This window comes from Microcaecilia unicolor, chromosome 6, assembly GCF_901765095.1.
Source record: "Microcaecilia unicolor chromosome 6, aMicUni1.1, whole genome shotgun sequence".
NCBI lineage: Eukaryota > Metazoa > Chordata > Amphibia > Gymnophiona > Siphonopidae > Microcaecilia > Microcaecilia unicolor.
In genome coordinates, this window is record NC_044036.1 from 327,888,465 (window position 1) to 327,906,204 (window position 17,740).

The 17,740-nt window shown below is 47.0% G+C and overlaps 1 protein-coding gene across 1 annotated transcript in view; it reads left to right on the forward strand.

Moving 5' to 3' along the window:
* The window catches only part of LOC115472269 (rhomboid-related protein 3-like), a 150,261-nt gene that overhangs the window by 70,734 nt on the left and 61,787 nt on the right, over positions 1-17,740 (forward strand). The window contains exon 3 of the mRNA XM_030206484.1: positions 16,183-16,341. Within this exon, the coding sequence (XP_030062344.1) occupies positions 16,183-16,341 (159 nt within the window). The remainder of the gene's footprint in view (positions 1-16,182; positions 16,342-17,740) is intronic.

Here is a 17,740-nt window from a genome sequence, read left to right on the forward strand (position 1 = left end):
GGCTTTGACTGCAAGTAGCATGCAAATGCATGCTAAACAGGGCATACTATTCTTCCCCAATGCTCAGCGGGCAGCGCGCCAAACAAGGGCGCTGCTACCATGGTAAACCCTACCCCAGCTTGGAGCTGGCATTAGGGCTTGCAGAACATTGGGGAGCCCTGTCCAGCATGCATCTGAAAGCCTCCCTATCCCACCCGGACAAAACCCAACCTAACTGCCCCCCCCCCCATGGAAGAACCAATCTAACCGACCCCCCCCAACAGAAGAGAGGGCTGGATGTCCAGTCGTCCTCCAGCTGTCCCTTGGTGATCTGGTGCCGTCCTGGTGATTTAGCGGGTTGTTACTATGTTTTTCCAGTGCCGCCTCCAAAATGGCAGCATCCTGCCCTGCCTAATGCATTCTGGGATGCGCTGGATAGGGCTTCCCTACCATATAAAACTCCCTTATATGGTTGAGAAGCCACGCCCAGCGCATCCCAGGATGTTCTGGGCAGGGTGTCACCATTTTGGAGGTAGTGCTGCTCCCTCCCCTGTCATTTCAGGGTATGGGGAAGGTTTGGGGAGGGGGTGCTAGACTACTGGGGGGAGGGGGTGCTAGACCACCAGGGGATAGCTGGAGTTCCTCTGGACCTCAAGCCCTCTCTTCTGTTAGGGGAGGTGGGGAGTCTTCCATTGCGTGGGGTTTGGGGAGTGCTAGACCACCAGGGGGGATGTGGCAGTAAAGGATCAGGGGTTTGGGGAGGGAGGGCTTTCCAAGGGGTTTCATGTGTCCATCAAGCGATAGGTGAACGCTGTTTTAAGGATCAGTTGAGAGTGTTTTTTTCATGTAACAAAAAAAAAAAAATCTTTGCTGGCCCCCTCAATTTGGTAACTGGGATTACTGTCACTCATGTTAACTTTCCCTTAGGAACATCAGGTTGGCAGCATCTCTTTGGCTTAAACACAAGCTGCATTGTTTATTTTGTATCGGGCGTAGCCAGACCTCGGCAGTAGGGGGGTCCAGAGCCCGAGGTGAGGGGGCACATTATAACTCCCCCGCCCCTCCCCCACCACTTTGACCCCCCCCCCCACCTCTGATGATGACCCTCCCTGCCGGCACCGCTGCCAGGTACCTTCAGCGCGTTCACTGATCTGTTTCTGTGAGTCCTGCAGGACGTCAGGAGTCAAGACTCACAGAAACAGATCAGCGAACGCGCCAGAGACCGGCGCCGAAGAGGACTTCGGCTGGCAGGGGTAGGGGACCCTGCCAGCAAAGGTACCTGGCGGCAGCGGGGGGGGGGGGGGGGGGGTCAAAAGTGGCGGGGAAGGGTCAGCGGCAGGGGGGAGGTCAAAAGTAGAGGGGACCCATGCCCCCGTGGCCCCACCTAGCTACGCCCCTGTTTTGTATAATAATGAGCTGCTTTGGTTATAAGTGCATTCTTTGCAGCTGATTACTATTTAACGTGTATTGTAGTTAACTCCAGATGGATTTATTTATTGTAACTGCATTATTGCCAATTAATTCGCATTAACTGCGTTATTACTGTATTGCAGCTGTAATGCAGTTTGGCTTTGGAAAGCTGTGATGTAAATCCAAATTTGGTGGAAGTTCGGTGTTCAAAGTCTAGCTAAGTATGATCAGTTTGCTGAAACGCCAGAAGCAGAACAGAGCAGAGCAGCGCTGCAGAGACTCGGAGAGTGTGTATGTGTTTGATTCCATAGGGACGCTGTCTGCATCCTGTTATCTCCACAGTGGTTAAGTCGTCTATATATAGCTCACGCTTGTGATCTTCCTAATAAGAACTTTCAGATGCAAATTGGTAGGAGAGTTATATCAAATAAGTAACTTTTCCTGCCTTAACCAAAGGGTCTGTGCATACCTGTGATTACATCTGATAACGCCAAAGAAGTTAGCTGTGTTGGTTGTAGATCTGAGCTGTGACTTTGACACCTAATGGAAGGAGTAGCCCAGTGGTTAGAGCAACGGTCTATGAGCCAAGGAAATGTAGGGTTCATCGTCCCCTTCCTCCCCTCTTCCTTTATCGTCTCAGGTTCCCACTCGGATTGTAAGCTCTTTAAGGAAGGGACTTACTATCCCTGAAAAATATTGTAAATTCCCTTAAACTAAAATTGAAAAAGTGTTCTAGGCAGTGGCATACCTAACTTATATGGCACCTGGGGCAGGGCGGAGCGCATGCTGACCCCCTGGGCAGCGCACACACCCCTCCTCCAAGCGAGGGGGTGCACGGGGCAAGTGCGTGGTATTGGCTCTGCCGGTTCCCTGCCTCCTCAGATGTCAACTTCCTGTTCCGGGGCAGGGGACCGGTAAAGCCAACAGCGTGTGTCTGCTCCGCACACCCCCTTGCTGCCGGCACCCAGGGCGGACTGACCCCACCGCCCCACCCTAGGTATGCTAGAGGCTCTAGGAATACAAAATCGCCCCACCCTAGGTACGCTAGAGGCTCTAGGAATACAAAATTATTATTATCTTAACTGCTGCTGTAGGTCCCTGGATCTGGGCCAAAAGTGAGGCTTGTAATTGAGAACAAGCAGAGAAAATGATGGCTGATCAAGATCATTTGCAGCCTGCATGTCCATACGCGATCCCTTCCTCTCCCTCAGAGATCCGTTCACAGGATAAATCCCTCCTCTCAGTACCCTTCTCCACCATCGCCAACTCCAGGCTCCGCTCATTCTGCCTCGCCTCACCCTATGCTTGGAACAACCTTCCTGAACCCTTACGCCAAGCCCCCTCCCTGCCCGTCTTCAAGTCTTTGCTTAAAGCCCACCTCTTCAATGCTGCGTTCGGCACCTAACCCTTACCGTTCAGTGAATCCAGAATGCCCCAATTTGACTGCCCCTATCGGACCGACCGTTCACTTGTCTATTAGATTGTAAGCTCTTTGAGCAGGGACTGTCTCTCTTTGTTAAATTGTACAGCGCTGCGTAACCCTAGTAGCGCTCTAGAAATGTTAAGTAGTAGTAGTAGATCCTCTGTGCTTGTCCTCTGCTTTCTTGATCTCCGAGACAGTCCTCATCTCCAAGGCCTCCACGTGGAGATCCTTCCATGCATCCACAACCCTTTCCGTAAAGAGGTATTTCCTTAGATTACTACTTACTCTGGCCCTTCACAGGGCCGCCGAGATGGGGGGGGGGGGGGCAAGGGGGACAAAATTCCCCTGGCCGGCGCCACAGTCCCCGGTCTCACCCACCCGCCCTCGGCTCCGTCGACCGTCCGCCACCGGGCCAGGCCCCCTGCATTCAAATTACGGCACCTCACCTCCGTGTGAAAGCGCAGCAACGGTAGATCGCCTAGGGCGGGACACAGGGAGGGAAGGCTTGAAGGGAGGTGATCTGCCGCTGCTGCGCTTTCACACGGAGGTGAGGCACTGTGATTTGAATGCAGGGGGCCTGGCCCGTTGGCAGTGGAGGGGGGCTGTCAACGGGGCTGGGGGGTGGGCGAGTGGGGACTGCGGTGCGGCGGCCTGGGGGGGGGGGGCGACCCTAGGCCCAACCCAGTCTCTCGGCGGCCCTGCCCCTTCATGCAGGCCTACCCTCTGGATTAACTACTACTACTACTACTATTTAGCATTTCTATAGCGCTACAAGGCGTACGCAGCGCTGCACAAACATAGAAGAAAGACAGTCCCTGCTCAAAGAGCTTACAATCTAAACTTCTTTTCTCATAATACTGATTGTGTCCATTGCTCTGGTTCTGGCAGAGCTCATTTGCAGCTACCCCTGTTGCTTGTATTCTCCCCCCCCCCCCCCCCCCCTTTGGCACTTCCCTCCCTTCTTTTGTGTCTTAGCACAATTCAATAATAATAACAATTTTGTCTGACCATTTTTATACACGATGTCTTGAAAAAAACATGACCCCTTACGTAGTTTCAAAATACTTTGCAATTGTTTAAACATTTAGCACGAGCTTTGAAAGTACATTAGTATAATGGGGCTTTTTTCTTTGTGAATTCATAATTTGTGTTGAAGGAGTCCTCCTTCAACTTTGACACATTCATGAAGTCTTTGATGCCACTGAGCTGTTGGCTCAATGAATTCTGGGGTTGCATTAATTAAGAGCTCAACTGTTTTTTGAGTTTGATGCACTGAAGCTCTATCCCGTTGGAAAACAAAGTACTCAGAAATGTCTCAGATTTCAGGCAGAAATTTTTGGTGCAGTAGGATGTTTTGCTGTAGGATGTATGTATGCGTACATTGTAAACTAAAACCCTACTGTATTTTTCCAACCCTCCTTGAGCTAGTTTTAATATGTATCTGCAAATCGCTTAAATATTAAATTGATGGACGATTATCCTATATAATAATTTGCACCTCCAACGTTCCATGTCTGGCTGCCTGGGTTCGTAACATTTCCTGACATCAGCCATCCTCTAGCGTTCCATTCCCCCTCACTGTCCCGCCCTCGCGTCAAGACGTAATGATCTCAGAGGGCGTAACAGTGAGAGGGAAGGGAACGCTGGAGGCGAGCTGACGTCAGGAGGGATGTTACGAACGGAACGGAAGCCAGCGCCAGCCAGCCAGAGAAAGTTCAGGTACAAATCAAGGGGAGGAGAGAATCGCGGGACATCGAAGGGAGGAAGGGAAGGGGAGGGGAAGGCAGGGCAGAGGAGAATTGATGGATATGGATGGGATGGAGGACAGTAGAGGAGAGAATCGCGGGACACAGATGGGAGGGCAGAGAAGAGGAGAATTGCTGGACATGGAGAGGAGGGCAGGGGAAAGAGAAAACAAAAGCTTACATGACAGCCTTCCTAGGGCCCGTTTCATTGTTGAGAAAACAGACATGGTTCCACTAGTAACTATAAACTATTAATTTTCACCTCATCTTGTGTCTCTGTGTTTCAGAGCTTCCTTTCAGTTGAAAGAGGCTCGCTTGCAGAGCTGGTACATCACCCTAGGTGGACCTTCACCCGTATGCTCCTTCCATATAGTCTAGCATCTTTCCTTCCCTTCCACTTTCTACCTTAGCCTCCACTTTCTACCTTACCCAACATAGTCCAGCATCTCCTCTCCCTCTCCCTCTCCCTCTCCCTCTCCCTCTCCCTCTCCCCCTCTCCCTCTCCCTCTCCCCCTCTCCCTCTCCCTCTCCCCTTCCCCTTCCCCTCCCCTCCCCCTCCCCTTCCTTTCCCTTCCCCCTCCCCTTCCTTTCCCTTCTTCCTCCTCCCTCTTCCTCCTCCCTCTTCCTCCCCCTCCCCTTCCTTTCCCTTCTTCCTCCCCCCTCTTCCTCCCCCTCCCCTTCCTCTCCCTTCTTCCTCCCCCTACCCTTCCTTTCCCTTCTTCCTCTCACTACCCTTCCTTTCCCTTCTTCCTCCCTCCCCTTCTCATCCTCCCCTTCTCCCTCCCCTTCTCATCCTCCCTTACCCCAAGGTAGCCAGCATCTCCTCTCCCCTTCCACTCCCAAACCTGCCAGATGTCCAGCTCTCCGCTTCCTTTTCATCTCCACCAAGTTGACCAGGAATCTCCCCTTCCCTTTCTTTCCCTTCTTTTCCCTTCCCCTCTTTAACCCTCAAGATGTCCAGCATCTCCCATTCCCTTTCCTTTCCCTTTCCCTCTTTAACCCTCAAGATGTCCAGCATCTCCCATTCCCTTTCCCTTACCAGACCAGACCAGATCAGAACAGGAACACGGGGAGGAATACCGGATGAAACTGAAAGAAGCCAAGAGAGAGGTACGTCTGGCGAAGGCGCAAGCGGAAGAACAAATGGCTAGAAATGTAAGGAGGGGCGACAAAAATTTCTTCAGATATATTAGTGAAAGAAGAAGGACTAAAAAGGGAATTGTGAGACTAAAAGATACAGCGAACCGCTATGTAGATAATGATGAAGAAAAAGCCAATTTGCTAAATAGATACTTTTGTTCGGTTTTCACTGAAGAAAATCCTAGAGAAGGACCGCGAGGGACTGGCAAAAGTACACCTGAGAATGGAATGGATAGAGCACCGTTCACAGAAGAGAGTGTGTATCAACAACTTGGAAAGCTAAAGGTGGACAAAGCCATGGGACCGGACAGGATCCACCCCAGAATATTGAGGGAGGTCAGAGAGGTTCTGGCGGGTCCTCTTAAAGATTTGTTTAATAAATCCTTGGAGACGGGAGAGGTTCCGAGGGACTGGAGAACGGCGGAGGTGGTCCCGCTTCACAAAAGTGGTGATAGGGAAGAAGCTGGAAACTACAGGCCGGTAAGCCTCACTTCGGTTATTGGAAAAGTAATGGAAGCCATGCTGAAGGAAAGGATAGTGAATTTCCTAGAAGCCAATAAGTTGCAAGATCCGAGACAGCATGGTTTTACCAGAGGGAAATCGTGCCAAACGAATCTCATTGAATTCTTTGATTGGGTAACTGAAGAACTGAATCATCGACGTGCTATAGACGTAATCTACTTAGATTTTAGCAAAGCTTTTGACATGGTTCCCCACAGGAGGCTCTTACATAAACTAGATGGACTGAAGATAGGTCCCGAAGTGGTAAACTGGATTAGGAACTGGTTGACGGACAGACGACAGAGGGTGGTGGTAAATGGAGTTCGCTCGGAGGAGGGAAAGGTGAGTAGTGGAGTGCCTCAGGGATCGGTGCTGGGGCCGATTCTGTTCAATATATTTATGAGTGACATTGCCAAAGGGTTAGAAGGTAAAGTTTGCCTATTTGCAGATGATACTAAGATTTGCAACAGAGTGGACACCCAGGAGGGAGTGGAAAGCATGAAAAGGGATCTGAGGAAGCTAGAAGAATGGTCTAAGGTTTGGCAATTAAAATTCAATGCGAAGAAATGCAAAGTGATGCATTTAGGGAGTAGAAACCCATGAGAGACTTATGTGTTAGGCGGGGAGAGTCTGATAGGTACTGAGGGGGAGAGGGATCTTGGGGTGATAGTATCCGAGGATCTGAAGGCGACGAAACAGTGTGACAAGGCGGTGGCTATAGCGAGAAGGTTGCTAGGCTGTATAGAGAGAGGTGTGATCAGCAGAAGAAAGGAAGTGTTGATGCCCCTGTACAAGTCATTGGTGAGGCCCCACCTGGAGTATTGTGTTCAGTTTTGGAGGCTGTATCTTGCTAAGAATGTAAAAAGAATTGAAGCGGTGCAAAGAAAAGCTACGAGAATGGTATGGGATTTGCGTTACAAGACGTATGAGCAGAGACTTGCTGACCTGAACATGTATACCCTGGAGGAAAGGAGGAACAGGGGTGATATGATACAGACGTTCAAATACTTGAAAGGTATTAATTCACAAACAAATCTTTTCCGGAGATGGGAAGGCGGTAGAACGAGAGGACATGAAATGAAATTGAAGGGGGGCAGACTCAAAAAAGATGTCAGGAAGTATTTTTTCACGGAGAGGGTGGTGGATGCTTGGAATGCCCTCCTGCGGGAGGTGGTGGAGATGAAAACGGTAACGGAATTCAAACATGCGTGGGATGTGCATAAAGGAATCCTGTGCAGTAGGAATGGATCCTCAGAAGCTTAGCCAAAATTGGGTGGCGGAGCAGGTGGGGGAAGTGAGGTTGGTAGTTGGGAGGCGAGGATAGTGGAGGGCAGACTTATACGGTCTGTGCCAGAGCCGGAGATGGGAGGCGGGACTGGTGGTTGGGAGGCGGGAAATACTGCTGGGCAGACTTGTACGGTCTGTGCCCTGAAAAAGGCAGGTACAAATCAAGGTAAGGTATACACATATGAGTTTTTCTTGTTGGGCAGACTGGATGGACCATGCAGGTCTTTTTCTGCCATCATCTACTATGTTACTATGTTACCTACTCACTTAACCCTCTGTTGCCCCAGGTATAAAATAAGTACCTGTAAATAGCATGTAAACTGCTTTGATTGTAACCACAGAAGGGCAGTATATCAAATCCCTTTCCCTTTCCTTTACCCGTTTGCTTGCCCTTACCCCATTCTTCAGTGTTGCTGCTGCTGCATTAGGCCAGCAAAATCTGCCTTGGCCTGGTCTACTAAAAAAGAATCAGCGTTGCTACACAGGGCCTCAAGTACATTTAAGGCCTGCTGTGTCCTGCCCCTCCAACTTCCTGTTTCGAAGAGGGCAGGACACGTCAAGCCTTAAGCATATATATGTGCTCAAGGAAGGACCCATGTTGGCCCAACTGGGTCTTCTCTACTGACCCAGTGGTAGTGCCGGCCCTGCCGAGAAGTTCTCCACAAAACTGCATGTCAGATCTTCTCAACTGACTGTCAGGTGATACTCAAAATGAAGGACCTCAGTGCCAAAGAGACTACTGGGTATTTTTTTTCCCCTTTTAACGGAAAACGTACTTGGTGTAGTGTTGTGAAATTGATTGGTATGTGGTCTTCGCTGTTTGGGGAGAGGGGGAGGGAAGGTATTCAACATGTGCTGATCAAAATGCCCCTTCCTCTGAAGAGGAGGGTGTTTGATCAAATCTATTCATGCAAACGGCGCTGTGTGCCACCGAGGTTTAGAGGAGGACCTGAAAAGCAGCCACAGTAGAGGGCTGGAAAGTGGGTGGTCTTTGAACAATGTTCTTGCAGCCGCTTTGCACCTAACCTTCCGCAAGTGCTGTACATTCAGATGGAAAACGACAGAATTTGTTCTAACCAACAAAGGGAGAAGAAGTGACCGGCTCGGTCAGGATCAAATGTTTTGTGTCTTTTGAAAGAGGAGAAAGGACTTGGTTGGCAAAACAAGAACTTGTTCTGGAAACAAAAAGAAATCGTGGTTTAAAGTGTCTAGAGATTTGAGGAGTAGCCTTTGTTACCCGTCAGGAGAGGGAGCTTTCCATTTGTAATTTCTTAGCGGTGATAGAGGTTTCAGCATTTTTGATGTAACATTTCTCATTGTAGAGTATTATTGTATTTGCTGTTTAAAGAGTTACTGGTTCCTTATCGAAACAAAGAATCCTAGATCTTAGTAATATTGACTATAATTTGACTTCCTATTATGACGAAGAGAAAATCAATGGTATTCAAAACCTACACTTTGTATTGGCTTTAGGAATATACCGCCTGTATTCAGCTTGCTGCGGTCAGCATTTTTTTTTTTTAAATGTCATCCTCTGCAGGCAAAAAAAAAAAAAAAATCCAGATGGTGTGCTGCTGAATATCTAATTAGCGTGGTGAGGTGCCAGCACTGTCCAGAGAACAGCAGTATTCAGCCACGATCTGGATAGCTTATCCGGATAGATTTAGTGCAACCGTTTCTTGGCCCTAGGTTATCTGGATAGTTAATTTATTTGTTGTATTTGTATCCCACATTTCCCCACCTATTTGCAGGCTCAATGTGGCTTACAGTATACCGTTATGGCATTCGCCATTCCAGATTAGAAGATGACAATTAGTGTTGCTTAGAGAACATGTATGATAATAAAATCAAGCAAACAGATATAAGAAGAAAACAGTTCCGAATATAGGTAAAGTGGAGATGTGTTACATTTACAATTATTGAACATTATGGTATGCCTTGTTGAAGAGGTAGGTCTTCAGAGATTTACGAAAGTTAGTTAGTTCGTAAATAGTTTTTAGGTTAAGCGGCAATGCGTTCCATAACTGCGTACTCAGGTAAGAAAAGCTTGACGCATGCGTTAGTCTGTATTTTAGACCTTTGCAGCTAGGGAAGTGAAGATTAAGGGGTGATCTTTCAGCGTTCCTGGGTGGCAAGTCTACCAGGTCTAACATGTAGGCTGGGGCATCTCCATGAATGATTTTATGAACTAGAGTGCATAACTTGAACGCAATACGTTCTTTGAGGGGAAGCAAGTGTTGCTTTTCTCTTAGGGGTTTTGCACTTTCATATTTTGTTTTTCCAAATATGAGTCTGGCTGCAGTGTTCTGGGCAGTTTGAAGTTTCTTGATGAGTTGCTCTTTACAACCAGCATAGCGTGCATTGCAGTAATCTAGGTGACTCAGCACCATTGACTATACCAGGTTGCGACTGTAGCTTTAATCAGTCTAGCAGTGCTGAAAATTGCCACTACCTGGACCTCCCTGGATAGTGCTGAGGTGGTCCGCAAAGATTCTCAGGTACTGCTCCCTGAATAAGTCATTTAAAAATCAGCCCTGTAGCTTTAATTCCAAATTTCCCTAGGAGTTCATTACTTCACCGGAGAGCAATTATAGTGCAAGAATATCTTCCTCCAACTTGCCAGGGGTGGATGAACAGGATTTATGTATGGGGTAATTATATTACACTGTAGCATCTTAACTGTGTCTTATAAACAAGACTTTGGCCATATCCAGCTATTGTAGGGAATCCATCTAGGGAAACGGGGCAGGAATGGAAGGATCAGAGAACGGAGTGAGGGACGGGGAGGGGGGAATTGGGGTTATGGCACCAGCATCTTCAAGCCTTTAGTAGGGTGAACCTGGCATCATTCAAGAGCAGCAAACTCACTATGGCAACAGAGAGAATGGAGAGGCAGATGAGACTCGGAGGTGCTAATTGTACAGTACCTTCTCAGGGTAAACTTTATTCACAATCGTGACAGGTCCAGGGCTGTTACAGAGATCAAGAGGGGCTCATTTATAACAGCAGACCTAAGTCCAGGAGGCTGGTATGAATGCTTTTTCCCCTTTCTTTTATTAAATAAGCTGTAAGCCCCACACAGAGTTAGGAGCAGTTTAACTTTGTACTCATTTAATTTACCTGCACGCTTTCTGTTTAATAAAGTATGTGCATAAACGCACAGCTCCACCCTCTGGAAAATCTAAAATTATGCTTGCTGTTGGGCTGTGCACATGATTTTATTTGCGTAAACCTTGAGGCAATTGTATAGGAAGTTATTACTGCCCATAAAACGCCGGTTTATTTGCAGAAATCTATTATAATGGACAGTCCCTGAGAGACAGATGGAACCAGGGGCTGCCCGACCATTAGGCCACTTGAGGTCACTCTTTTGGGAGTGACATCTCCCCTCTTCCTTCCTCCACCTTGTTCCCTGATTTTACCTTCTTTATACAATTTTTTTTAAAAAGCCTACATAAGTACATAAGTAATGCCACACTGAGAAAAGACCAAGGGTCCATCGAGCCACGACAGTGGCCAATCCAGGCCAAGGGCACCTGGCAAGCTTCCCAAACGTACAAACATTCTATACATGTTATTCCCCTCTCACCATGCTTTGGTCCTGTGTACACCCCCTTACAAATATGCACTATCCACCAGATTCTGTAAAGGTTGCCCAAATTTGGACACAGGCACAAATTAATTATCAAATTATTTACGTTAATTGGCACTAATTTGGACTTGCATGCATCTGTTTACATGCAGTTCTGTAACACTGCATGCCCAAAGTGTCCTGCATGCTGCCCAAAAGTGGGTGTGGCCATGGGAGGGGCATGGGGGTGTCAGGGGCATTCCAGAAATGTCAGCAAAATATTATAGAATACTGGGGTTACATGCCAGGATTTACCCCAGATTTCAGCAGGCACAGGAACCTATGCTAAGCCTGTAAAGGGCATTCAGTCCGGAGCACCCTTTCTAGAATAACTCGTGGTGCAGAGTTTTCCTAACTTTGAGCGCTGCTTACTGAATCTGGCGCTGTGTAAGTTAAGTGGGTATTTGAATAGTGCTTAATGCACACATATACAGTTACCCCCCCCCCCCAAATATTCAAAGCTGTTTAACCGGCCAGACACGGCCACTGACCGGTTCAATAGTATATCGGTGCCTAACCGCAGATAACCGGTTATCTCCCGCTAAATATCCGTGGTTAGCGGATAGCCACTAACTGGCTACATCGTTCGACATAGCTGGTTAGGCGCAATTATTCAGCACTTGATATTTATTTATTTATTTATTATTTATTTATTACATTTGTATGCCGCGCTTTCCCACTCAAGGCAGGTTCAATACGGCTTACACAGTAAAAGGAATACAGAATATTGTTAGAGAGGGTAAAAGTTAAGTATACCAGAATACTAGATGAGATGAGTAGGTAGAAATAGGCAATGGAAAGGGGAGTAAGGTGGGAGATGTAGTCTGGGTCAATGTCGTTATCATGGGGGTATGTGTTAGGTAGATGGTTCAATCTGGATCGTTTGGATAGGCTTGCTTGAATAAATGGGTTTTTAGTGCTTTCCGGAAGGGTAGGTAGTCGCAGATTGATCGGATAGATCTGGGGAGAGCATTGCAGAGTTGGCTGCCCAGGTAGGAGAAGTTAGGTCCATAGTAGGTCTTATACTTGATTCCTTTGCAGTTGGGGTAGTGCAGGTTGAGGTAAATTTGCGAAGATTCAGACATGTTTCTGGCTATGTTCGGCGGTTAAAATAGGCCACATAAATAGCAGGCCTTTCTTTAAGTGCTAAAAAGTTAACTGGTTAGCGCTGAGTATCGGCTTAACTGGTTAACTTTGTAGCAGTAAAAAAAAAAATAACCCCGGATAGTCAATGCCAGTCGCTGGAAATGTCCAGCATTGAATATCCAGGTTTTATGCTGGCGGCGAACAGCAAAATCGCTGCCTACCACCGGCTGAATATCGGGCTCATAAATGCTAGTATTCTAACGTTTACACATGTGCCTCCGGATTCTGTATAGCACGCCTAGCATTCTGCGCTGAAGTCCAAGCGTATTCTATAACAACATGCATATCTTAATTGGCTTAACAAGCCAATCAGCGTTGTTAACAGCACTTAACAAGCAATAATGAGCACTAATTGACAATAATTAAAATGTACGTGCGCAAATCGCTAAGTGTATTCTGTAATGCACTGCGCAAAAATGGGCGTGGTTATGGGCAGGGAAATGGGTGTGTCATGGGCGTTCCAAAATTTATGCGCACTGTTATAGAATATGGCCCTCTGCACCTAAATCCACGTACCGGGATTTACGCCATGTTTTTGTTGGTATAAATGGTGGTGGATAGATTTAGGCACTAGGGTTTCAACTAATTGCATTTTATATACCGCGCCTAAATTGAGGCACTGCGGTGGAAATGTTTTTTGCATGGATTTTTTAGGTGTCATATTACTACTACTACTACTACTTATCATTTCTATGGCACTACTAGGCGTTCGCAGCGCTGTACACTTGAACATGAAGAGACAGTCTCTGCTCGACAGAGCTTACAATCTAATTAGGACAGACAAACAGGACAAATAAGGGATAAGGACAAAGAGTAGCAAGATTCCAGAATCCCAAAGAGTTGCAAGATTCCATGCAGAATCCCAAAGAGTAGCAAGATTCCGGAATCCCGATGACTACTACTACTACTACTTATCATTTCTATAGCACTACTAGACTTACGCAGCACTGTACACTTGAACATGAAGAGACAGTCCCTGCTCGACAGAGCTTACAATCTAATTAGGACAGACAAACAGGACAAATAAGGAATAAGAGTAGGAAGATTCTGTGTGGAATCCTAAAGAGTAGCAAAATTCCGGAATCCCAAAGAGTATCAAGATTCTGTGCAGAATCCCAAAGAGTAGCAAGATTCCGGAATCCCGATGACTACTACTACTACTACTTATCATTTCTATAGTGCTACTAGATGTACGCAGCACTGTACATTGGACATGAAGAGACAGTCCCTGCTCGACAGAGCGTGCAATCTAATTAGGACAGACAAACAGGACAAATAAAAGATAAGGGAATTACTAAGGTGGGGATGATAAAATAAGGTTACTGAACACGTGAGTAAGGGTTAGGAGTTAAAAGCAGCATCAAAAGTATACCACAAAGATCAACAAAAGTGAACTCCTCTACATACATCCAGAATTATCTTATAATATCTGCTTGTTATACTACTATCATGTTTTATCATTATAATGTTACCCAAGATCCTTCTGTAATACTAAATGTCTATTTTCTAATTCATTTCCACTATTCATGATGTATTGTAAGCCACATTGAGCCTGCAAAGAGGTGGGAAAATGTGGGATACAAATGCAATAAATAAATAAAAAGGTGGGCTTTTAGCCTAGATTTGAAGACGGCCAGAGATGGAGCTTGACGTACTGGCTCAGGGAATCTATTCCAGGCATATGGTGCAGCAAGATAAAAGGAACGGAGTCTGGAGTTAGCAGTGGAGGAGAAGGGCGCAGTGAACGGAGTACCCAGGGGGGAGTGTAGGGAGAGATGAGAGTGGAGAGGTACTGAGGAGCAGAGGAGTTTGAACTGTATGCGGAAACGGATAGGGAGCCAGTGAATTCCCCTTTAATGGACTGGATTCTATATATCACGTTTAAAAAAATAGGCTCTAAAACGAAATATGCCTAGGCGTATTCTATAAAATACTCCTAAATGTAGGTGTACTTTATAGAATAAGCCTAAATTTCCATGCAGTTTATAGAATACACCAAACGCCTGTCTGCATGACAAATTTTAGTTGTGGGCAGTTGCACCAAGTAAAGCTTGGTGTAAATTTCAAAGCCTAAATTATGCGCAGACCGGGTGTATTCTATAACAACGCGCATAGATTTTAGAAACGCCCACGACCCGCCCATTCCGCACCCATAGCCAGGCTACCTTTTCAACTGTACGACTTAGAATTTATGCGCATCACGTTATAGAATACGCTTAGTTCTGCCCGTAAATTCTAATTAATGACAATTAGGGTCGGTAATTGCTTGTTAAAAGTGGCAATTATCAGTGCTGATTGGCTTGCTAACTAATTAAGCAGCCTGCGTAAATCCAGAATATGACTGGATTTGCGTGCACAACGTAGATTGCGCTATATAGAATCCAGGGGATAACGTGTGTAAACGTGAGGCACCAAGCTGACAGAATTACCCTTCCCATCTTTATTGGTGTCTTCTGAATCTGAGCTGTAGTTTTGTTTCCACTTTTTTCCCAACGCACTGATGAAGCAGAGCTCGCTGAAACATCCGATTCAGTAGTAGTCTAAAGGATTAAAAATGGGGAGAAATTCCAGGTTTTTACATTTGTGCTCATTAGCATATTTATTTGCATTTTTGGTTGAGTTTCACGGGGGGGGGGGGGGGGGGGGGGGAAGGGGAGGAGAAGGTTGAAGAATTGAGCAGAGAGGAACTGGGGTTGAAACAGAGAGGAAGTCTAGCATGAAATTAGTCTTGATGTCCTTTTGTAACAGGCGGTACGGGGACTTCCTGGGTCCCTGTGCTTGGGTTAGATTTGCTTACTGAAGTATGAAGGCAGAGCCGAGGTGGACTGGGCTCGAGCTGACATAAGTACTGCAGTTGGACGTTCCCTGGCCTGGATGCTTTTCAGCTTAGCAGCCCTCAGGCTGTGGATTTTGGCAGCATAGAGAATTGGTAGCTTGCTGTTTTCATGCTGGCTCTGAGTGGAGTGGAACTGGTAGATGTGAATCGCTTGTTTACTCTTTCCAAAAATATTAGGACTAGGGGGCACGCAATAAAGCTAGTACTTCCCCCTTTACAGCTATATTTTGAATGTCTTCAATTAAATCTCTGTCCGCTTCTTCTGTCTGTGAAGGAGGCCTGTATATCACACCACTGTATACCCTGGAGGAAAGGAGAAACAGGGGTGATATGATACAGACGTTCAAATATTTGAAAGGTATTAATCCGCAAACAAACCTTTTCCGGAGATGGGAAGGCGGTAGAACGAGAGGGCATGAAATGAGATTGAAGGGGGGCAGACTCAAGAAAAATGTCAGGAAGTATTTTTTCACGGAGAGGGTGGTGGATGCTTGGAATGCCCTCCCGCGGGAGGTGGTGGAGATGAAAACGGTAACGGAATTCAAACATGCGTGGGATAAACATAAAGGAATCCTGTTCAGAAGGAAGGGATCCTCAGGAGCTTAGCCTAGAATGGGTGGCAGAGCCGGTGGGTGGGAGGCGGGGCTAGTGCTGGGCAGACTTATCCGGTCTGTGCCGGGGCTGGTGGGTGGGCGGCGGGGATAGTGCTGGGCAGACTTATATGGTCTGTGCCAGAGCCGGTGGTGGGAGGCGGTGCTGGTGGGTGGGAGGCGGGGATAGTACTGGGCGGACTTATACGGTCTGTGCCCTGAAAAAGACAGGTGTAAATCAAGGTAAGGTATACACAAAAACTAGTACATATGAGTTTATCTTGTTGGGCAGACTGGATGGACCGTGCAGGTCTTTTTCTGCCGTCATCTACTATGTTACTATCAGGCTTATTTTCAAAGCACTTTGGGAGGCTAAGTTCCATAGGTTTCTATGGAACTTTGGGAGGCTAAGTGCTTTGAAAATATGCCTCTATGTTACACTGTAAATGCATTTGTCTTGGTGTTTAATTCTTTCTTTTTTTTCTTTTTCTCAGTTTGACCCCGATAACACTGGTTACATCAGCACTGACAATTTTTGGAAACTGCTACACAGCCATGGTGCAGAGCTGGACCCGCACAAGCTGGAAGTTCTCTTTGCTTTGGCAGACAGCAACTCTGATGGGAAAATCTGCTATCAGGACTTTGTTAACCTGGTGAGTAGTCTGTCCGGAGAAGTGGAAACCAGAGCAAGCCCTTGAACAGTCCACTCCATATTCTGATTCAAAAACTGCCAATGGAGGGGAGGGGTCAGGAGCTGGGAAGCAGGAGAGGCAGGATTCAAATTCAGCTTTTCCCACTGGTGCCTCCTTGTAGGTTTTAGGGAAGTCACTTCTGCTTCCATTGCCTCAGATACAAATCTAAAAGCTGATATACTGACCCATGGGATTTCCCTCAGATTAGTGGCCGCCTTCTCATGCAGTGTTACTACCAGGGGCGTAGCCAGACTTCGGCGGGAGGGGGGTCCAGAGCCCGAGGTGAGGGGGCACATTTTAGCCCCCCCCCAGTGCCGCCGACCCCCCCCCCTGCCATTGCCGACACCGCCGACACCACCACCAACTTTGCCCTCCCTGCTGACGACCCTCTCGACCCCCCCTCCCGCCGCCAACCCGCCGTCGCCTACCTTGGCTGGTGGGGGACCCCAACCCCCGCCAGCCGAGGTCCTCTTCTTCCCGCGCAAGGCTTCCTTCTGTTTCTGACGTCCTGCACGGGGACAGGAGATCAGCAGAGCCACTGCTACTACTACTTATCATTTCTATAGCGCTACTAGACGTACGCAGAGCAGAGAGCAGCCCCTTGCTTGGAGGAGGTGGTTGCTCCACCTCGGGTTGTCAATTAAAGTATGTACGCTGCCGATTGAATGTCACATCATCTAGTTACAGCGTTGCTAGATTTAGACTTGCCTTGCTTAGGCAAAGCCTTTAAGGCAGAATTATTTGAACGAGCTCGATGCGTAATTGGACAATTATAAAATGGAGAGAAAATCAGATTTAATCTGGAGCTTTTATTTATTGAGTGTTAGATGAATGCTTTAAGAACTCTGGTAGAGATGACATTCTTGCATTAAGGAGCCCAATCAGGATACTTAAAGGAAAATTTAATCCTGGGAATTGGACATAAGAGCCTGTTATCATACGCACTCAAAGCAGCTGAAGAGATTGATCATCAGGGGTTAGATTCAGGACTCAAATACAAATCAACTTACGCGTCCAGTTTTTCCTACATAAGCACACAACTGTGGAACGCATTACCAAAGGCCTTGAAAACTACGAACGACCACCTAAACTTCCGGAAAACACTAAAAACGAACCTGTTTAAAAAGGCAAACCCTACCGATCCAACATAAATGCCTGATCTCTGCAACACAACAGAACTAAAGAACGCAATGGACATAACACAACTCTTCCGTTGTATGATTCCCTAATGTGGCTGTGCCACATGAACTTGATCTTACCACAACATCACCCTGTATTTGTTCACACCGGAGCCTGCAAAGGCCTCTCCGGTACTATGTAAGCCACATTGAGCCTACAAATAGATGGGAAATCGTGGGAC